Raw genomic sequence first — 22786 nt, forward strand, 5'->3', positions numbered from 1 at the left:
AAAACCCCATGTATATAAGTGCTTTCCCAGAAGTTCCTATAATACCGTTAGGGTTTTTGGTACTTGAATTTCATTGAAGTGATTTTCACGCTTTCAAAGTTGTTATCTTGTATTCTTAAGCATGATCTTCCGCTGAATGCATTCAAATGGCTAACCTATTTATGTTGGTTTTCTATATTGCAATGTAAAGATGTATTTGATGATGTGTGTATCCCAGCGCTTATTTTCTATACGGTCGTTAATCTCCGACAGATAAATGAGCGAATTATATGATTATGTATTTCCTATCTGCCATGTTCAATATTTTCACACAGAGAAAGCTTCGAGAACAATATTGGCTTGCTCCATATAAGGAGGCGTACATTACTAAATCGAAGCGTCTTTGTTCATACAAGTATATTGGAAGTTTTATCTCTAATGTACTTGGCAAGATTAGATGATGCATTTCTTTCTTAAAATGAAAGCTTCTTCTACAAGGAGTGGTTCGCGAGAAGCCATTCCTCTTTGGACACTTTACAATTCATTCAAATATTACGAAAATCAACAAAGAGATATCTTGACATTTGTTTTGGTAAATTTGTGTACACGCCATTGCATACTTATCGATTCAATAACCCCTTTACGATTTTTAATTACTCCTTGAAAAGCGATGTGTTTACGACGGATTTGGACTCTTAAAAAGCTGAAGAAATATCATCGAATTAGGCAAAAATCATTGGCAAGCACGAGGATTCAAAGTACAAAAGGAAGTTTCGAAACAGAGAATGATATTGGTCGTTGTATCACAATCCTCCCTCATTGGCCAATACAACAAAAACACATGATTTTTGTATGCTTTGCTGGGTTTTTTCCCATATTTTTCAATTGAGAAATAATTTTAAGATGTTTTTTTTTGGAAATGCACCTACTATAGAGAAAATCACATGCACGTAGGAGGGAACGAAGCATTAGATAACATCTTGATTTGCTATCGAGCAAGTATTAATGCCACGCTTTGTGGCTACGACACAAAAGATAATTGACATCTTTGGCAAAATTGCCTCTAGCACTGATCTAAATTAGTTGCCACGCAATGATATAGTGAATGCTGGTTGTAAATTAAGATATATCATCCAATTTTCAGTAATTACGCATGTAGCGAACAATATTTGAAGCGATTTAAAAAGACAATATTTAGCGATATTGAAGCACACCTATTATAGTATGTACATCTTTATAATTGTGTGTTTCACCAGCCCAAATACTTTGATTTCCGACCCCCTCTTGATTGGTATTTTATACATACATATTTGGGAAATTAAGACATCATAAAGAGATGCTTTCTCACGAGAGAAGAATTTGGGTGGACGTTTCATTCTTTGAATAGCAGATTTTCGTTCGAATCATTCTTTTTGCAATAAAAATTCTTTGTATTCCTTGTGGCATTATGTTTCATAATTTCAACAAAGATCTTTGTCTCGTGCTTGTACAAAGACGGATCTACGTTTCATGATTGCCTTTCATACGTTGACATGCTATATTGTGTGTATTTCGCCAAAGGTACAAAGAGTTCGTTGCGATAAATGCAAATTATAAACCTCAATTATTGCAATGCGGCCAAAACTACACGCATATCAAAAGTTTAGTGTAATTCGAACCCCGCAAAGATTAAACTAAGAACATACTTACAACACACTCATGTTGTACCGCCCATTCATCTTAAACTGTTTGTATGTATATGAACAAGATCATTAAAACCAAATTACACCTGATGCTTCAGAGGAAAGCAAGCCAAGGTTGCTTTGTTTCACATACAATTGTCGATATTGTCAAAAGTGCTACATGCAACTATGTATAATATATCATTTTCCCCACTTATCGACAAAAATGTTCGTACAGGTACTCTACAATTATCCATGAAATCATTCTTGAAATCAAAGCATCCTATTGCAATCGTTATTCATCTTTATACTATCCTAAGCTAACATGATTTAGTTTTTTGTCAGTTTCTCAATTATTGTCTTATTTTGTTTGCTCGATGTAAATGAAGATTAATATATTTGTCTTCGTGCATATAATCCAAGAGTTTGCGCAAATACCATATAATTCGTTCAATCTGTACGTTTATACATAGACATCTTAACAAGTATTTAAGGCGCTAGAGTAAGGACGTGCCAAGCGTTCATTCCCTTCCCGCATTAAAGTGAGCCAAGTCAACGAATTCTTAACACTTCAAGAAGCACGTACGGTCAGGAGGGACTCTTAAAACCTCGTGCAGCTAAGAAGTAGGGCACTAGAAGTGTACAAGAACTCACTTCAAAGCACAGTAGCTGCCCGCAATTACCTGCTGTGAACTCTAAATACGCTAATAGTTCTTCACCATGCGACGTCTACTTGTTGCTGCGCTATTAAGGGCAAACGGTTGTTGTCTGAAGATGTTTAGAAACAGATACTTTAGGCAAATGCTTAGACTCAATTAGTTTCGAAAACGGCTACTTATTCTTGACAATAAGTTTTTAACAAGCACAGGGGAAATTTTCGCTGCATGTGACTGATGTGAGAACGTAAGTGCGCGTGAGACTTGTCAAAAACCGGTTATTTCTCAAGCAGCATGGACTATTAAATAAAACTAAATTGGACCATTTTGTCTATTGTTTTGCTAAGGCATTGAGTAATTAAATAAGGAGTAAACCATCGAAACATTCTCCTCTGATACTCTACAGCAAAGTTTTTTTTAGCTGTATAGCCGAGTTAAATGTGTTACTCATCAGTTTACACTGAAAACGGCATCGTATACGATGTAAAAGAACTTTTTCAAATAACTGACATAAGCAAGTTTTTGACTAAAGCAGCGGAAATTCAACTCGACTACTTATGAGCAAAAGGTCTTTGACAACGATACACACTATTACTAGCTAATATAGTCATACATTTATCTTAGGGAAAAAAATCCTAGCAACAGAATCGATCTCTGGATATCAGACTAAGAAAGAGATTTCTAATGATACATGCATGTAATGAGATTTACTTGATAGTCGCCAATTCACTATAGCAATTCCCAGATTATCACCTACTCTAATTGCAAAGCTGTGATATTACGCGAACACGAAAATATCATATAAATGTAGCAAACCTTTTTTGCATATTTCTTAAGGTATTATTAACTAAAGTTTCTCTCAGAAACAATAATTTTTGCTATATAAGGATCATGAAACGGTATGCAAGATTCTAACATTTTAATAAAGCTATATAGGCTTTAAAGAGACTCAGATACATTACAAAGAGTACATTCCCGTGATTTTTAATACTTCCCAAGTTCAAGACATACAATAATAAGCAATCGAATAAACCTTACAAAGTGGCAGCTTCCTTAAAGGTCGAGGGCACAATTATGAGCTAATGTTTTACACCATAAGTGGGGGCTGTCCTGTAAACACGCGTGGTTAATGAATACTTGAAGCGATTGCCAAAAGCATGTGGCCTGCGACCTAGTAAAGATATACTCATGATGTACCAGATGGGTCTCAGAAAGATAGGTTGATAAGCAACGTCGGAGCTTTGCGTGACTGAGATGTCATTCATTGTTTCACATAGTTGATCGTACAATATTTGTCGATAGCAGCCTTATTCCGGCTTACATATCTGAGCGCGCTTGACATTTTCCAGACGCAACATGACATGAAAATGCTATTTGTTCATTTAAATAGACGTCGTTCATTATCGTTTGATTCTTGTTAATCAACACCAATAGGAAATTGGCCGCAACGACTAATCATGGCGTGATCTGTTGACGTAGAATGTCACATAATCTGTTTACACGCATTATCAACATCACTTTACCTAAAGGCATTTCCGCAACGAATTTATCTCTCCTCTTCTTTCAATCTAGGGCATGACCTTACTTATGTAAAATACATTTCTTCAAAGAACACGAAGAAAGCGTTGAGGTTGGGGCTTGTGGTAGCGAGGGAGAAAAAAACAGTATGAAATATGTTCATTGATGCAACCTTAGTTTAGTGTTTGTTGCAATAAGTAACAATGATTCAAGAATTGGTTGAACAGTTGCAAATATTTCATAAAACGAAAAAATAAAACGAAAATTAACGCCAAAAAATTCTTTCAACAACGTCTGCGAAAACGACTCACCTTGTTGTCGGTGCGCATGTCTCACATCGTTAAAATATCAGAGTCATTTTCCCACACTTCCCGCGGAAAAATATTTGCTTAACAATTCAAAACAAACGAATTATATCAAATACTCGGTATTATTGCTGTAAACATCGTGTTTACCATGGTGAATAGTGACCAAAAAGACCTTCAAACGAAAATGTTTGATAAAGTTTTTTACACCGTGCATGTGTGTACTTCGTTGGTTGACACATTTGTTGAAGAAACGCCTGGTTGTTGTGATGGTGTTCACCCTAGTATTCGTAATTCATTTCGTGTAATGATCGAATCTATCCAACGCTCACTATTGAAGGATAGGAACATTTACCATCAGAACTTTTCGAAAAGCTCACTTAACTTTTTAAGACTTCGAGCAAGTAATAAAAAGAGGAAAAATCCTCATGACGTACTGAGTCTGCACTATTTACTACCTTTTTAAAACTATTTACGTTTTGCCTATGACATAAACGTGCGCAAATCACAAAATACCTCGGCAGAAGATGCCAGTGCCTACTAAAATATTCTGAAGCCACCTGAATAATTTCCTTATAGAAAATCCCAAACTTTCTTGCTTGTATTTATTGATTTTGATGCAGAAGCATATTTTTCACTTTCATGAAATTCTTTCGAGTGACGCTTTTGATCAAATAATATTCTAGTATTGGGTGAGGTTCATCGATTACACCGTTTTAATTAAAAGAAAAGGACTTCATGACAACAAGGTGTGATGTCAGGTTTCCTTCTAAACGATTATGTACATTTATTATTGCATGAGTAAAGTACTTATGTGCTAAAACTAAGTGCACGAAAAGGAAAAAATTTATAATTAATGAAGTTATTTAAAAAAGGTCTTAAGTTCATTATGACGTTCGTTTGGTGCACAGCATGGATTGCTCGCTTTGTATCTTTAGGTTGAGCGTTTTTACCACTCCTTTGAACGTCTTATAGACTAAAAATACTTGATTTAGCAGAATTAGTTAAATAAAATCTTTTTACGTCATAAGAAAGCCAAAACACAGTAAAATTGTATTGACTTCTAACATTAAAATATCTACTTCGTCTTTGGTGGTTTCAACCACCTACTCTGTTTTTCATTACGTCAATAGACTCATTAGCACCTTCACAACAAAACGGTTTATGTAAGGAGTATAATATGACGAGTAAACAAACCACGGCGTATAGACAAAAAAAAATTATTGCAAACATATGTTCCTGTGACCATTGTTGGTTATGGTTCTATTTTTTAGTATTTAGACTATACTTCTTCTATTATGACTGAAATGTTACACTGTTATTTTATTTGTTTTTGTATATTCACCAATCTCTCTGTACATTTATTGCACTGTGTATTTTTTTTTATACATTATCCCTCTCAAATGAGACACACATCTTAGTTCATATAGTTATAGTTTCCACGAGGTTAACGGTTGCTTAGCACTAGGCGTGTCTTACAACTTTACCCTAAAGGCGCCTACAGGCAAAATGTTTCATTGACAATACTAAATTTAGGTATAATTTCAAACACAAATAAGAAAATAATCAATCAATAAAATCATTCTAGTTTTTTGGCAATTTCAGATTTGGCACTCGAAAACCTGTTCGTCAAACAACATCCAGGAATCAACTTCATGTGCCTTCTAAAGTGAAGTTTGTTTGCCCAGGAACGTTTTATCGCATTTTTTCAGGCATAATATATGGCGAACAAAGTGTCGACGTCTTTGAGGAAGACCTGTTTTTCCATTACAAAATCAATTCAAAAATTTCTTTTACTCTTATAGTTTCAGGTCGATCGTTTTGAAATTATGAATAGGATAAGGTATTCGGAATGTCTGTTATGATAATTGTAAACAGACTTAGAACTAAGACGCAATTTACCAGGGTAATTTACAAAAACACACATAGGTATTAGCAACCTCTTTTTGCTTTGAGAAATTGAATCTAATGTATTTTGTAACCTGGTGTGACGTCAAATGATTACTAGTTCCAGACTCTTGCAACGACGGACAAGGTCCGTCAATTTTTAAACCGCCATAAAATAGATAAGATTCAACTGTATTAAAAACTTTTAGAAATATTACCTAGATTTATATTTCGCCAGCGAAAACGTTTGTCTGTAGAAACAATTTAACTCAAACAATTTATGCATAATCAGGTTTAGGCACTGCATTACGAAATAGAATTTGGGGGAGGTGGTGAGACTTGAACTTAGTAAATTTACTGCGCGTTACTTTGCTTCAAGTTGCGCTAAAGTATATAAATGTTATAAAAACTTTATATTAGAGAAACCATGGTGAGTTCTAGCTCATCCAATCCCCCTATGCATGAGAATATAGATAAAGAGAAAATCACCATAAAGCTTTAGTGGTGTACATACTATAATAGGTTTGCTCCGATATCGCTAAATATTGTCTTTTAAACCGCTTCAATATTTTTCGATACGATAAAGCTATCAAAATCAACATGGGGCGCCATCACAACGAATGCGTGCGGTAATATTATGGACATTTATTTCTATTATTTGTATTAGAAGTTGACGCGAATCTTGGTTATGTTTACAAAGGCCTAAGTCACTGGCACAACATAGGGAACGCACAGTACCGATAGTAATGTCACTTCATTGAGATTTTTACATTTTTAAGGCATGAGAAACGCTAAGCTGGTTAATAACAGCTAGAAATTGAATACACATAACTGCTAGTTTCACGTAGGCTTGTCGAAGAAAAAAAAGGGGGGGGTGAGGGAGTATTTTTTCCAGGGGAGAAATTTACCTTCGTACACAAAAGTATTATTCGGCAATTCTGATTGCACGCACACACGGAACTGGTACCATTTTTATCGACTTATATTAAGTCACATGATTCAACCTTTAAGTGTTTGGAAGAGTTCAACACGTCCACTGATCTGATAATAGACTGTCTATTGACAGATCAGTGATCACGTCACCGAATTGTCGGACGAATGGTGGACCCCGATAATTTGAACGGAGAAAAAAGCTAGCAAACGTGACCAACGAAGCTGATTTAAGTGACTTCATGTATTTGCTTACCTTTCATGTGATCACCCAACGATAATTGTGCTTCCAAATATTTAATCTACATCAATAAGAGAAACAAGCAAATAGACGCATATAAATCCTAATAATAGGTGGTGTGCAACCATCCCCCTTAGGTCCTAGACAGTAGGAGAATAATGGAATTTTCGTCATGTTGAGAGACATTTGATTTGTAAAAAAGAAAAATGCTCAATGTCAAACATGGCGGCAATGACGTAACCAATGGGCGTAATTTGAACAACAAGAACTTTGTCTTCTATATGTGTACTGTATATATTAATACCTGAATGAATTGGCTTGAAACTGTTTTTTTTTTGTTAAACATTCGTGCAGGTGCAGAGCATTAAGGATGGTCGTTCTTTAAAAATAGCATGGAAAAAGGAAGCACTTCACTTCGCTATGTTCATTCATGTACTTGCAAACTTAAAAAATCTCGTATATCTCTGCTATTTATAGACAGTTATCTTTTGATCAATAAAATCTTTTAAAGCAACATGATTAAAGCTACTAGCTAACACTGGTAACGCAAAAAGCGTTCAACAGATATAATATAAAGGCATGTGGCCGAAAAATTTAATATGGCGACTGTCCTAATGCAGCAAGGAAGATCTTCAGCAACTTAAAATTGCAGAAGATAACGAAGTTGTAACATAACTGTTTGGCAAGCACAATACATTTTTTAGCATTACGTATCTCAACAATGAAAATATGACATTTCACACCAAAAAGAAGCGGGAATTGGCCGTCGAGTAAATAAAATATCACCATGCTTTTCGTAAGTCCTTTGAATGGAAATATACAAGCTTTGCAGGACTGCAGTTAAAAACCTTGCTATGAGAACACACAGAAATAAAACAGTAGACCTAATTCCATTTCTATAAAAGAAAAAGCATTTATCAACCTTTTCAAAGAACTGCAATATCCAATACTTCGGTAGCCTTTCTTCTTCGATAGATTGTTTAAAAATTTGCTGACGCCATCGTCAGAAATTCAAAATGGACACGTAACGTACTTACCTCCTATTGGCTAAGACAGGAGCAATTCTAAAGAGCTCGATTGAACTTTTTTTCGTCATAGCTTTTGTACTCTTACTTACCATTTGTGTAAAAAAAGTCACGTTTATAATTATACTAGAAATATATTTTTCTTTTAGGAAAATTGAAATTTTAAATTTACGATAGTACATAAATTGCATGAAATGCCCTATGTCACACGGAATTAAAAAACGCACATACAATCTTAAAATATTTACATTTTGGATGAATCTTAAAATGACAACTCAGATATTTCATTTTTGAAGCAGAGATCAGTTAATATACGATTTGCAGTTGCTAAATACCCACATGTCGACTTAATTTGATAAATTTTCATCACCTATTATTATTCATAGAGTAAGATTGAGCCCAATGGCGACAGGAAACGTGCTAATTATGCTTGCAGTAGTGCAGTTTCCCGCAACATGAACGGAAAATATTAATGATGAAGAATAGGAGTGCACCTGTTTAAGATTTATTTCATGCATGTCTATATGGTTGTTTCATAATGCACTTCTTCAACAGTTCTCTTTGGTGAGTGCCTATGGTTCGAATCCACATCATCTTTACCACTACCTCGTAGACGTCTTTCAACTTCATCCAAGTGTTCAGAAGATTTTCGGATTTTTGGAGAGTCGGAGCCGCTTTTTTTGCCATTGGTTTCATCGGCCGAATAGATCATGTCTAAAGCGGGTACAAAGCTAAGATTGATATTCCTATGTCACGTTGAAACAAATGAAAGTATATGCAAGGAAAAACTTTACATTGTCAAAAATCACTTGACAATTTTCAGCACAAGGACGGACACACATGCAATCAAAATGAAACTACATAACTAATATTAAATAGTTTCACAACAAGTTGTAACTTGGATAAACGATACGAAACAAAGATTAAATCTATTATCAAAACAGTGAAAAAAGGCAATCTTAAATTAATGAGATAACACACCAAATGGTGAATAGAATGAAGAAGACATATTTTAAACCGCTGTCAAAACCGCTGACAAGAGAGAAAAATCTACACCTGTTTCAGTAAAAAGATTAGCATGTACCGTATTATTTGGTACATACCCTCTTCAAAGACATCTTCTAAGGTGATCTCGACCTATAATATTACCATATATGGTATTATTTGATACATACCCTCATCGAAGTCATCTTCCAAGGTGATTTCAACATCAATTTGATCATAAAGAGGAATACGCGAAATTATTGGTAATTTCTTTGGCGTTGGGTCAGCCAAAACAATATCTTGTTTGTATGCCAGTTTCCAAGCTCTGAGATCGAGCAATGCTTGCTTTAAAGCTTTTCTCCACTTTAAAAAGTCATCTTCAGTTTCGCATGCAAATACGGGTTCCTTCTCATCGTCTGAACACGTGAGTATAAGAATGTGACGATATTCACAGTTACCCTGCAAATCTTCATTGACATCCATACCCTAGAGAAAGTGATTCTCAAAACATTAAGCAGAGTCGATGCTGTCGACCATCTTTCACAAACCCCAGTTTGCACTGTAGTTTATGAATGCTGTCTATGGAATAAGGATTAAAGCATAACGACAAGCAAACAAATTGTAAATTGTTAATAATTACAAGTTGATTTCAAAAAAAATAAAGCCAAGTTTAGCATTGAAAATTGTTTGTAAACTAATGATTAAGCTGATTACGCATTATTTTTAACAGTTCGCAAAATTTCTGTAGACTGATGAACAATTGTTTTGATACCACGATTATTTTAGCTTTACGCCAATTTTGAAAAGAATTACTTCAAGCAGAGGTAAAGTTTGTTATCGAACATTCAATAATTAGTAAAATTTAAAAACGTGTTTCGAACCTCATTCAGACTAATTATATTCTTTGGTTTCATTTTAGAACTTTTGGAATGTTCTTCTGTTTCCCAACATTCTAATTGTGCTTTACGAAGTCGACACCAGCACTTTTCCCATGACGGTTTACGATTGGCTATTCCCTTAAATCAAATAAAACGTTGTAGGTATTACAAATCATCAGAATCAAAGTTCTAAAAAAATTTTTCAAGACTGTCACATTACCAAAAATCAAAATGCAAAAACAGATCTTTTTCCTCCCACCACGGTGAAGTAAAACATTTAATACCTGTAAGAACAGAACACCTGCAGTGTCTTCGCCATCAACAGAAAGAGGCATCGCAGCCAGGCGACAACAAAACTGGCTCCATAGTGGAAGGTTTGCCGTATGAAATGCGTCAGCAGTAACCGCTGACGCGGACGGACTAGCACCGACAGCCCCTATGAAAAAACAGCGTAATGAGTGCATTTATACTGCCCAGCCCTGCAGTCATCTTGGGAGCAAAAAAAAGTATTAGACACACGCACAAACAATTTAAGACAAAGCATTGATTTCAAGTTGTAGAAAATCGTCTCGTAAAAACGATGTTCTGATGATGTGATTTAAAAATCAGAATTCATCTCGAGAAATGGTTAAGAATACAGGAACTAAACACCCTACCCCCCCTTCTCTCTACCCCTGTACGTAGGTCATATCTTAGTACCTTTCTTAATATCGTGTATTTTGATTCCATCGTGGACGTTATCAACGTCGAGAGACGCATGGCCAGCCAAAACGTATTTTGGACCATAACTGCCGTCTGAATTCATGCGATGCGTGTGTTTCTTGTGTGTAGAATGAACATCATTCGTGGATGTTGTCGTGTAGTAAATTTCGATGTTCAGCTTGAAATCTGCTTCAACATGATCGCTGCAAAATACACATTAAAAACAAAAACCATAGCATACACTGAGAAAATGTAACCCTTTCTCAAATTACCTGACGGTAACGTTCACGATGATTGGTTATGCTTTATCCACGTGTTACAAAGAGCCAAAATACTAGAAACTTGTTTCGCTTAAGCACACAACACTAACATGCCGAAAGTCATCAAAATTGATTTATGTGCAAGCACTTTACAGGCAATCCCCCCCGGCATAGACTTAAATATTATAAAAAAGGGGTTGTAATGGAAGTCTATCCAGGGTGGAAAATTGCCTTCATTTTCTTCACTGGCTGAGTAACGAAACGATGACATAAGACGTTTACACATTCGTCCCAGGAAACAACCTTTTTATGTTAGTAACTGCGCCTTTAGCAAGCAATGTACTAATAAATTAATAATGAATTCTCACTAACATTATATGTGTATTCTTGAACCCAAGAGTATCGTTACATGTTTGTAGATGTACATTGTCCAGATTAGTTAAGTCCCACTCTGAAGATCTATGACCATCACACTACGAATGTCGAAACGTCAGTCAACTCTCAGAACTCCAATAACCTGGACAATATACATCTACGAACATGTCACGTTGCTACACATAAAAACATTTGAGAAACTACACGAAAAAAATTAAGAAAATTTGACGTTTCAACTCACAAAATCACGACGTCGTTGAGCGTCACATCTGTCGAGGATTGATCTACTTCAACGAGTCCCGTTTCTTGGACTTGACCCCCAAGTTTAAGGATAGAAAACACGTGATATATTCGAGATATCTCTGAAAATACATGAAAAAAAATAGACGAATAAAGAGAGACTAGCTGGAATTACTTTTGGTATATTGGCATCACAGGCGCACGCTGACCAGATGATCTGGTCAAGTACATTCACCCAGATATTATTTCGTCTAGTTTTTCCCTGTGTAGGAATTTTTATTTTTACCATTATAAACATGCACCCTCCTTATTTGGCTCATATTGAAGGGTCACTCTTCTAGGCATGTGCCCTCCTATTTGGCACATATTGCTATAATTTCCAAAAGGATACTCATCTAGGCAAGCATCATCCATAGTAGGTTCATATTGCTATGTTTTGTGAAGGGTCACTGTTCTAGGCATTCACCCTCCTTATTTGGCACATATTGCATTGCCCCTGCTTGAACTATTCAATGCTTTAAAATAAGAGACTTATTAATAATTACATAGAGACTTATGGTAAAGTTATGATGGCTTTAATGCATTGGTCATTGAAAACATTCGCATTGACACAATATATCAACTGAGGTTTGCAATCATATAACAAATAGTCAATATTGGTTGAAAGTTCATCTCTAACTAGCCACTAGGTTGCCTTTTATGAGCAATCCAGCCATGTTCAGTCAAAATAAGACACCTGTGCTATTGATTTATAAACATGTTCTCGTTTTCCTACAAGATTTCCAAGATGTCCTTAGATTGGCAGGGAGAATGAATAGAATTACAAAGATGCAATTTACTGTCCAGACCAATAAAATCAACAATTACTAACATGAGTCTAAGAAACAAACAACTTTAAAGTTTGTTTATAAATAAGTAAGTAAACATTTGTCTTTCAAAATCTTATGTTTGCAATACTATCCATATACTGCAGATTGACAATTGAAAGCTTGAAAAAAATTACTTAAAACCAGACAATGTATCAAATATTTTCAAACCTACACTGCTATCATAGCCCACCTGAAATACTTTCTTTGGCCCTAAAATGTTCCTCTTCATTCCACATCAAAGGAACGCGTATATCTGTAGCAAATTTTCAAAGTGGTTTCACATCATGACATGTAGTAAAAGGTCAAAGAGAAATGATTTATACCTGAAATTGAAATTCTTCCCAGACAAGATACTTGTGCCTTTTCCCCACTGAAACAAACATCAAATTTGTCATTAATAATAAATACATGAGTGTACATGACAATATCAAGACAGGAGGTTATAACAATGGTGTGTCCAGTCTTACTTTTGGATCTTCGAAATGTTTGGACTTGTTTTAGAGTTTATTGTCTGTTTCCTATTCTTCTGTAGCAGTGACATTAGAGCAATAATCCTCGCATTGATTGTAAGGAGGTTTTTAGCTCCTTCTAAAGCTTGGGACTGCTCATGACAAGCCTCAAGTAGCTTGACAGTCCCTTCACGCATTTTCACCTCATAATCAATCTTTCCTTGGATTTCATTGTCTTCCATAGCTATAAACAAAAAACACAGACAAATACTATATTGAAATCAATATAATAACAAAGCAAAGTTTGCAACGTTCACATTCGTTTTTATCTAAAATCACAGGAAGTTATTTCGTATCGAAGTCAAGGTATATAGTCATTCATATTAAGCTTGATTGTGGGAATTTCCTGGTTACTTCTTTCACTTAAAACTCTCACATTCACAAACCCGAAATCCATGCCCTTGCATCATTCTATTCATACCATACAAATAAGTAGAAATATACAACTGTAATTCCTTTCAAAATCCTTACTACTTAATAGCACAAAAGCACGAGGAAGTCAAGCGGCGAAGAATAATCAGTCTTAGAAACAAAATATTTACAGCCACTCCGGATTAAAGTTTTTTAACGTCGATTTAAATACATACACATAGTTTAATTTGTTTCGAATACAAAAGAAATCCTTTGTAGTTAACGAAGAACAATATTTGTCTAAGTATTTGGGAAAACGAAATGACATAAGATTTGATACTATTGTCTATTAATTATTAACAAAACCGGGCTTTTTGAATGGGAATACTGACTAATAATTCATGTTTACGTTGATCAAGGAAAAATTGTATTTTACAAAATTGGTAAAATAACAATACGAAGACGAGAGCCATTTCATAGAGATTTCATTTTGACAAGCGATGGCTTTCTCATGAAATATTGTGTTAAGTTTTAGGACAGGAATTGGCATGTTGTTTTAAACACAACAAACAAAAGACCCCATTCGTGATTTTTCAGTATAAAATTTCATAAGCTAGAAATAAATCATTTTATACTTCTAATAACAGTGTTAAAACTGTTAAACAATCGATATAGATTGAGATTTTATAAAAAAAAGCTTTCTAAATCGCAAGCGTGAGAGTGTAATGAAGTCAGAAACAAGTCAGGTTAGGATCGAAGTTCTTCATGTAATCAGAACGTGTTGCACAGCGTGCATAAACACAATGAAATCAAATATATTCATCTTGTCTTTATCAGAAACATTTATAATTGTGACGATAACTACAAACGTATATTAGATCCTTACCTCCGTAAAAAATGAGCAGGGAAATACAGTATTTGAAGATCACACTTTATCATCAACATCAAACATACTTTTCGCTGTTTCTAATTCCTCTCCACAGGAAATTATTTCCGGTGGTTAAGACGCACCACGAGTATCAAGCCCGGGGATCAGACTCACTAATATGTACTGGTAGAGAATAGCATCTGAAAAAATGTTTAAGTAAGATAATTCTTTTACCTCAAGAGCTGTGAGTAATTAATCTACTTTTGCAAAAACATTTTCGTGAAATGTTATCTTTCTTTGAAGTGTGTGATAAAATGTAGATCATTAGAAATATTAAATTCAATTTGTATGTAATATCACGATGTATCATTATGTGACACTTAATGTAAAACTTGGAATTATGACGACGATGATGAGATGTCTATTTTTATACCATCACCTTTCACTAATTGGTTTCAGAATTGCATCTTCGATCGCCCAGATATTTGCATTTTCTCCAGCTGCAATCCTGATAAAGTGATTTCTTAGTGCTATTTGCATGATAGTTTCATGCAAATTGATGCAGCAACTTGCTCAAAACAAATTTTTCCAAATGTTCCATTTTTCAAAAAGTATGATTAGCTCGTTTGTACTGGCCAGAAAAGTCAGCAAACGGAAGACATCGACAGCTAGGTAAGTTCAGGCTATATCATTATTATACAGCAGTCTTCTTGTACAGCTTGTATAGATGTTGAAAAAATAAATACTCTGATGTTCAAAAAATTTTTAAACTTAAATTTTTTTACGCGCCATGTATCCTGAAAACATAACTTTGCTTTAATCATAAAACTGCACATCAAAAGTGAAAACTCATCTTCAACGTTACTGTAGTTCGATCAATACTGAATTAAATACTTGTTGATTTAGGACTGTTTCTGAAATGGGATGCAACTTTCTCGTTGTAAATGTTTTCGTCGTTCGGAGTTGACCTTGATTTTGATCGGATAGAATCGGAATATTCCGTCTCAAGATCGGACTTAGTCCTCTGACTACCTTCGGATGTGGCACTGTTCAAGTCTATTGGAAGACGTGATCGTTCCATTTTCACAGTCTTGGTCACACTTGGCTCGGAAAAAACTGAACGAGCACGAAAGCCAGCAAGGATTGGGTTCCAGCCAACATTCGCTATAGCAGATCCTTTCGTCTTTGACTCACTTTTGCGGTTCTCTTGCACGCTGGAGTCGATAGAAATCAAGCGCTTGAAATCTCTTTCGTGATCTTCGTGTTTTTCAAGTTGTATTATTGACTTTAGTACGTTTTCTTTCTCACAAAGTCTTTTCACTTCAGCACGGATAGCGCTTATCATTTCTAAGTCACCGGTGAACGCAATCTGCAAACACCTCAAGGCTCGCTCTGCCTCACTATAAACATAAAAGTAATGGTAACTAGTTTAAATCGTGAGGTAAGAAGCATAGATTCCGGGCAGGCTGCGAGACGCCCAGTCTCAGTTGTTAAACAGTTCACTAAAAAGAAAATTGAAATTTAGTTTTCTTCAAATTAATGTTTTGTTTCCATAAATGTTTCAGTCTGAATCGTAGATTTTTGCCTCTTGAAACAATAAATAAATCGTCTATATGCAGGGGGGTGTGTGTGTGGCTCAAGTTTGGATAGATATTTTGGAGGCTACCTGGAAATTGTCACCATGCCATGTCTGATTTGTTAAATTCTGTAACTGTTATAGCAATATTGGCAGACATCTTTTGAAAGTGTGCAAGGAGGTGCGACCCCCCACTCCTATAAATTCACCTAAAAACTATAACCAACCGTATCACGGTTTCGTTTGTTTCAACGATCAATCGATCCTGAAGAGCACTCAACGTGCGGGCATCTTTAATACCGAGTCTTGCAACTGCGTTACACGCCTCAGCACGTACAGCGGCGGTTTTGTTGTAGCGCATGTTCCAATTCAACATTTCTATGACGTCTTCATTGACAACGCCAATCGTACCGATAGCTGCAGGAAGAACGAACGATATAATAGTTGGTTAAAGCACAGGCTGTCTCAGGTTCGACAGACGGAAATTAGTAAAGATTTTAAACGTTAGATTTAGAACTGCACAATATAAAGTTGAGTCTCTAGCAGTTCATTTTACACAAATTGTTGAGTCACAAAGAGACTTAAATAGTACTTTCCTAACATAGAGAGATATGGATGGTCTAGGATTGAAATCATATTCACATTAAGTTTACAATTGACGTTTCTTATAGAGAAATGGACGACAAATCATGATTATAATCTTGTACATAGTTACCATTGACGGAGTGAGCCATAACCTTCCAAGAATAATCTTCATTTGCTAAGGTCAATAAAGCCGATAGAACTCGCTCATCTGAAGTGTTTATTTCACCTGAAGCCTGGAAATTATAAAGAAAAACAGCCATGAACAAACAACGCACGATTAAACTCGTGCACTTATCAAAATGGCGATCAAAGGATAGTGTAAAGTTAAAAAAAACACTGCCTTTTGACTAGTCATGAAAACATTGAATACATGATTGCCAAAACGCGTAAATTCTCGAGAAAACTAGTGTAAAGTTAAAAAAAACACTGCCTTTTGACTAGTCATGAAAACATTGAATACATGATTGCCAAAACGCGTAAATTCTCGAGAAAACTAGTGTAAAGTTAAAAACACTGCCTTTTGACTAGTCATGAAAACATTGAATACATGATTGTCAAAACGCGTAAATTCTCGAGAAAACTAGTGTAAAGTTAAAAAAAAAACGCTGCCTTTTGACTAGTCATGAAAACATTGAATACATGATTGCCAAAACGCGTAAATTCTCGAGAAAACTAGTGTAAAGTTAAAAAACACTGCCTTTTGACTAGTCATGAAAACACTGAATACATGATTGACAAAACGCGTAAATTCTCGAGAAAACTACTCAATCTTCACGTCTGGATTGTTTATACATTCAAAAAATACACAGTCTGGCTCCTTCCTGGGGTGATCTATGGCTTCATATATATAACTCTGTTCGAAAAAGAATCGGATGTTACGTAGTAAGGTCTTTTACACAGCCGACATTCAAACGTTCTTAAATTCACAACGAAGACAACGGTTTCTCTTAATTTTTGTGATCTTCGAAAATAAGTCTAAAGAATTTTTTAATTAGGACAGCAAAAACTGAACATAAATCGCATTTACTGCAAGTTTACATTACGACTTTGATTGAATTTTCGTCACTCAGTACTGGAAAGGAAAGTCTTCACTGAATAATGAATTTTAATTGTAACCGTACATAAATTCGTATGACCCAACCAAAACACTCAAAAATTCGAACACCTAGGTATAACCACTCACCTTGGCTGCTTGCAGTCTAACAGAAACAAATTCACTTTTGAAACAGGCCAAAAACGCAGGAAGTAAATGTGGAGTCATGACACCGAGGTTCGCCAACTGAAATGTTCGTAAACGATTTATTCCATTGAACGACATATTTCGTAAATGTAGCTATGCTAACAAGCAACGAACTTTCACGTGAACAAATTGCACTTCAAGATTACTAACGTACCTTACGAGCAACGAACTTTCACGTGAACAAATTGCACTTCAAGATTACTAAGATACCTTACGAGCAACGAACTTTCACGTGAACAAATTGCACTTCAAGATTACTAACATACCTTACTAAGAGCATCTGTTTGTGTTCTTTCATTGTGATCTGACAGTCGTTCCAATAATGCATCATGAACAAGCTAAAGTAATAAAATTATCTCGCTAAATATTTCATGTAATTTATACACTAACAAATCACTGAGATTTGTGATAATATTTAAAGACGCCATACTGTATGCCATTATAACTACAATGATATATTAAGTAAATACAGACTTTTGTCACATTGCGTTACCTTTCCATTCCCTGTTCGTCCCAGGGCCTGCGCGGCCGCCGTTTTTACACTATTCTCCCAATCATTCCACATCATATAAGAGAGTTTTTGAGCTATATCCTAAATCAAATGAAGAAAAAGAAAGCAAAAAAGAAAGGAATGAATGCAGAAAGGTAGAAGTAGTAATGAATGGCAGAATAGCATCTCTTGTATCTTTGTGACAGCAATAACGACGGACACAGACAGACCTTATTTAAAGATCCTTTCAAACGAGGCAAGAGTCGACAGGCGACAAGTCGATCATGACAGCTGTTACTGTTCAACAGTTCTGCTACGACAGCATGAACTAATGACTGAAGATAAGAAAAACATCACTTAAAAAAAATGTAGCAGCAGTACGCCGTCTCAAAGAATTAATGTTCGCTTCTTTACTTGAAAAATATCACTACATACCAAGAACAAGAGTTCTCTCTGTTCCGGGAAAAAGTACTGGGGCGAGTAACCAAAAACCACGCCCGGGCAATAATTTTAAGAAGCATATAAAGTAGAATCCAAAAATATAGCCAGCTTGCATATCAATAATGCAATTAACAAAAAGAAAGTTTTGGAAGCATCGTGGAAAGTTTTTAATACACTGAAATAATAAATTTCACGATGGCTATATTTTTTTGGAGTCTGCTTCTTCGAGTAGAATTACCGTTTGATGACTTAATTTTAATAGCAACACCGTGGCTTGCTCCTGTCTTACGAGATCTGTACCGGACGTTTGTGAAAGTAATTCCGTTATAATGTAATCTGCACAACATCCAGATAGCGCCAAACATTGCGAAGCCAACCATCGTTCAACATCACTTCCGTTTTGAACGCTGTCTTTCAATATTTCCATGACCTGTGGTAAAAAAATGATCTTTTTCATAATTACGGTACATGAGAAACAGGAATATCGCATTCAATTTCACGAATTAGGTTATGGAGTATCGACTCATGAGAATGGACTGTTTCACGCGTCATCTGAGTACCATGAACTAGAACCCAGTCTACTAGATTCTCGAACTCTACAGTTAAAAGCCGCAGAAGTAACGATATTAAAGACTAAAATGTTGATGAACAGTTGCAGAGTCGTGTCTAGGTTTTGTTTTGAAATATTTGACAAAATTGTTTTTCATTTAGACATTTAGGAGATCGGGTTGTAAATTATTGGTTGAGAATAAATCAAACATCTTCTCAAACCAAAAGAAATAAAATCATTTGCAAAATATCCGAAGGATGTAGAAAAACAATGTTCGACAAAAAAAACCCCAGCAAATTTTGACTTTACTTCCCCCTCAAAGTCTCGCCTTCGTAGCAGTCAAAAGGTTAGGGGTCGAAACCCAAACGCAATAGAAAGTATCGGAGTTGAAATCAGGCAACATGGCATAAAACATTGATGAGTCAAAACACAATTTACCTTTGGTTCGGAAGATTTGTATGAACATAATATAATAGCAGCGGTGATCTGAACTTGTTTACACTTGTCATCAAGAAGTTTTGAAATGCATTCAAGAAGTTCAGGTTCTAGTTCTTTAGTAACGTTCTCTTTATCGCAGTTGTTGTTATCTTGCGTTAGATCCACAACTGCAAATGAACATTCATGAGACAATGAGTAAAATCTTTGTTGAGCTATAACTCTAACACAATCAAATTTCATTAAAGAGATCCACCACGATTTTTGTGCCCAAGGTCATAGCTTCAGGGTTCACACTTCAATAATCCTAGTTGGAATCTCTATGGAACAAAACTGTTTTTTTTATTGACAAACTAACCAAAACTTCGATCGTTTTTCTTCCTTTGTTTCCGTGCTACAGCTCTACTGCACGAAGCAACGGCGGTCAGCCTAACGTGGTCGTTTATATCATTCATTCCTCGGATGAGCTGTTCGGTACTAGCAGACTGCCAACGTTTTTCCAAAAGCCACTTATTTTGCCACTCTTCACCTACGTTAAATATACAAAAAAGAATACCAGTAAAGGAATTATACGTATAAGGAGCAGAGCGACATAAAATTTTTATCATTTCCATGAGTTCAATAAATCTGTGGGGCACGGAGATCTTGTTATAAACGTTTTTAAACATCCCTATCCAAAGAATCGTGAAGGTCTAACAAATAACATTTCTAAAAGGGCACACTAGCTATTTTCCTTTTGAATTGTTTTTTTAACCTAAACATTCGTCAGACTGAATTTAAGTTCGATTCATAGCCAATGAAATTTCGTGTTCGCATAGACCCTAAAGCAATAGCTATAAATAAAATTAAATAGAAGGTAAAAGGACATACTTATGCGAAGTATGCTGTTGTTCTGTCTTATTTTGTGAGCGGATGTAAGATCAACTTCACGCTTTGTCTCAGAAGGTTTTTCAAATGTTTGAAACGATGGAGTGTAGGAATCGTCCTGTAAAAATATTTCCGAGAAAGATAGGAAATTTTACTAGTTAAAAAAAATTAGATTAAAGTGAATGATTTGAACCCGGGAGTATCGTTACATGTTTGTGCATGTACATCGTCCAGGTTAGTGAAGTCCTGGGGACTGACGTTTAGACAACTTTAGCGGTAGTCATCTTCATCTAGCCGCTAAGGTTATCTAAAAGTCAGCCAGCACGAAGGCCAACAGTCCTTCTCAAGACTTTACTAACTTGAACGGTCTACATCTAAAAACATGGAATGACACTCCCGGGTTCAAGCCATTCACTTTATTAGGATCATTTTGACGACCGAAAAATTATATTCTAGCTCTGGAATATTTAAATGCTTGAAGTCTAAGTTATAATCTTTCTTGATAACCAAAAATCATTTCAACATACTTGAAGCAGCGAGGGCAATTCATTCCAGCGTCGTAACCCCTTAACGACTTTTCGTTTCGCTGAAAACTTGAAATCGTTTCGTGCATGACTTCCTAAGGACCATTTTTTAGGATTTTCGGGAAAATTCGCCTGAAGCTTCTTCTCGAAACGTAAAAATGAGTTTGCATCGTGAAGAAGACTCCCCCCATGTTGTTTGCGTCCGTAACGATTGAATGTCATCAATCCCTGTTGCAAGAGATTGTTCTTTGAAACTTTCTTATCGTCAACGACAGTTGGCACACTGATGGATGTAGAGCAATGAGGTTCAGCGGTCATTTCCATTAATGCTTTATCAATTTCATTGCCCAATTTACAATCGTCGTGTTTCTCTCCTCCATCAACTTCAGGCGTCGTCGCATGCAATAAATGTTTGTCGTTCTCACACTTTTTTGTTGAATAGTAATTTCCTAGGAAGTTCGTCAAACGATTTTGTGTTTGTCCACTTGGCAACTCTTCTATCAATAGTGTCGCTGTTGATCTGCTGAGCAAAGCTAAAACATATTCATCCCAGTCATTGGATGGCAAAGACTTTACAGTATGCTGCAATGCATGTGAATAAAATTTGCTTAGCCTGCGGGTTTTTGTCGATGAGAGTATGACATCTTCTAATTCTTGTTTTATTTTGTTGTCAATGGCACTGAAAGAGTTTGGTTTGTGTTCAGGGCTCTTTGCAGATTGTCTACGAAAGTGACATATTTCATGCCTATGTGGGAATCCAATAGGGTTGTCTTGTTTGCGAGTGGTTCTTGTTGTTGAGAAGAGTCTTCCATGTTTGGCTTCCCTGTATACAAGCTTAAACAGTTCTTTATCATCATAATTCATCACATAAGAACCATGACATTTCATCACATCACGAGAGAAACTAAGCTTGTCACTAATTTCTTTGAGCTTTTGCTGTTTCTGTTTTGTTTCTCTCTTTAAATGAACATCAGGTAGATATAGGCTTGTATTAGGAAGTAAACCTTGAAAATTATCCACTGGTTTATCCAAAAGTGATTCTGGCAAATCTCCAAGCATTCGAATATTTCCAGTTATCTTTTTCCTAGTCCTCTGTGAGCAAGATCCGCCATTCTGATGAACTGACTTACAACATATTGTCAAATCATGGGAATTTTCTGTTTTTCTCCAATCTGCGATTTTAGTATAAGGAGTTTGTATGAGAGAAGTACACGGGACTGATGGGAATACCTCCAAACTTTCCTTTGCTGTAACTATAATTAAAAATTGAAAAAATAATTAATGCTAATTAATAACAGTGTTTTCATAGTAAATTATTTCTATATGTCAAGCTTGGATAGCACACATAGATGAAGTAAGAGTGGGTGGTCGCACCGGAAATTTGACAATTCACATTTTATGCATTTCAGTATGTGTGCTAACATAAGACTCATTGAGTCATCTGCCCACGTGTTCTACTCCTGCTACTAAAATAATATTTCAAGGTTATTGCTTGTATACCACATGACATAAAAATAATTGCACGGCAGGGGGAAACGAGTTTCCTGCGCTACTGACAAAAGACAACATTCTCAGCAGTCGATAGTCTGGAAAAATCTAACAACTTCAACATATTTAAAACTTAATGGACATCTATATTATAAAAATTCACATTCTACTCACTTATATTTAAGGAAAGGTCGCTCGACACGGTACTACTAATCATGTTCTTTCACAAATGCACTCCGTTTTGGCATTGACACAAATGGCATTCTTCCAATGTATTCGTCGCCATGTTGAAATTTCCGTTGCTGGGCAACCACACTGTAAAATGATACAAATACTCTCCCCCCGCACGCCT

At 35.7% G+C, this 22786-nt stretch overlaps 2 protein-coding genes across 3 annotated transcripts; both read right to left on the reverse strand.

Annotated features, from left to right (window-relative positions):
- Positions 1 to 8316: 8316 nt before the first annotated feature.
- On the reverse strand, positions 8317 to 14531 carry LOC124443780 (rhotekin-2-like). Of its 2 annotated transcripts, none has more exons than XM_046994302.1 (10): positions 14257 to 14531; positions 12978 to 13203; positions 12834 to 12880; positions 12701 to 12763; positions 11643 to 11763; positions 10764 to 10969; positions 10349 to 10500; positions 10068 to 10202; positions 9378 to 9672; positions 8317 to 8916 (listed from the first exon to the last, which is right to left on the reverse strand). In XM_046994302.1, the coding sequence occupies exons 2-10, from the start codon at positions 13199 to 13201 to the stop codon at positions 8723 to 8725; spliced, it is 1437 nt and encodes a 478-aa protein (XP_046850258.1). In that variant the 5' UTR covers positions 13202 to 13203; positions 14257 to 14531; the 3' UTR covers positions 8317 to 8722. The 2 variants fall into 2 exon arrangements, with proteins under 2 accessions (XP_046850258.1, XP_046850257.1); XM_046994301.1 differs by lacking the exon at positions 14257 to 14531 and adding an exon at positions 13607 to 13660.
- A 500-nt stretch (positions 14532 to 15031) lies between these two features.
- LOC124443779 lies at positions 15032 to 22711 on the reverse strand. The gene is made up of 13 exons (XM_046994300.1): positions 22609 to 22711; positions 20950 to 22199; positions 20426 to 20540; positions 19914 to 20084; positions 19559 to 19725; positions 18809 to 19000; positions 18360 to 18464; positions 18133 to 18231; positions 17906 to 17977; positions 17583 to 17678; positions 16530 to 16632; positions 16042 to 16231; positions 15032 to 15638 (listed from the first exon to the last, which is right to left on the reverse strand). Exons 1-13 carry the CDS (start codon positions 22649 to 22651, stop codon positions 15125 to 15127), a joined length of 3117 nt encoding a protein of 1038 aa, XP_046850256.1. The 5' UTR covers positions 22652 to 22711; the 3' UTR covers positions 15032 to 15124.
- Positions 22712 to 22786: the final 75 nt, after the last annotated feature.

The sequence above is a fragment of the Xenia sp. Carnegie-2017 genome, unplaced genomic scaffold, assembly GCF_021976095.1.
Source record: "Xenia sp. Carnegie-2017 unplaced genomic scaffold, XeniaSp_v1 HiC_scaffold_21, whole genome shotgun sequence".
Taxonomy (NCBI): Eukaryota; Metazoa; Cnidaria; class Anthozoa; order Malacalcyonacea; family Xeniidae; genus Xenia; species Xenia sp. Carnegie-2017.

Coding starts and splice junctions, on each gene's coding strand:
- LOC124443780 (XM_046994301.1), bottom strand. Junction 10,970..11,642: donor CTCAACGACGTCGTGATTTT/GTGAGTTGAAAC, acceptor TGTATTTTGCAG/CGATCATGTTGAAGCAGATT. Junction 8,917..9,377: donor GGAAGATGACTTCGATGAGG/GTATGTATCAAA, acceptor TACCCGCTTTAG/ACATGATCTATTCGGCCGAT.
- LOC124443779 (XM_046994300.1), bottom strand. CDS start 22,651: ATGATTAGTAGTACCGTGTCGAGCGACCTTTCCTTAAATATAA. Junction 19,001..19,558: donor ACAAATCTTCCGAACCAAAG/GTAAATTGTGTT, acceptor TTTTTACCACAG/GTCATGGAAATATTGAAAGA. Junction 18,232..18,359: donor TGAAAGGATCTTTAAATAAG/GTCTGTCTGTGT, acceptor CATTTGATTTAG/GATATAGCTCAAAAACTCTC.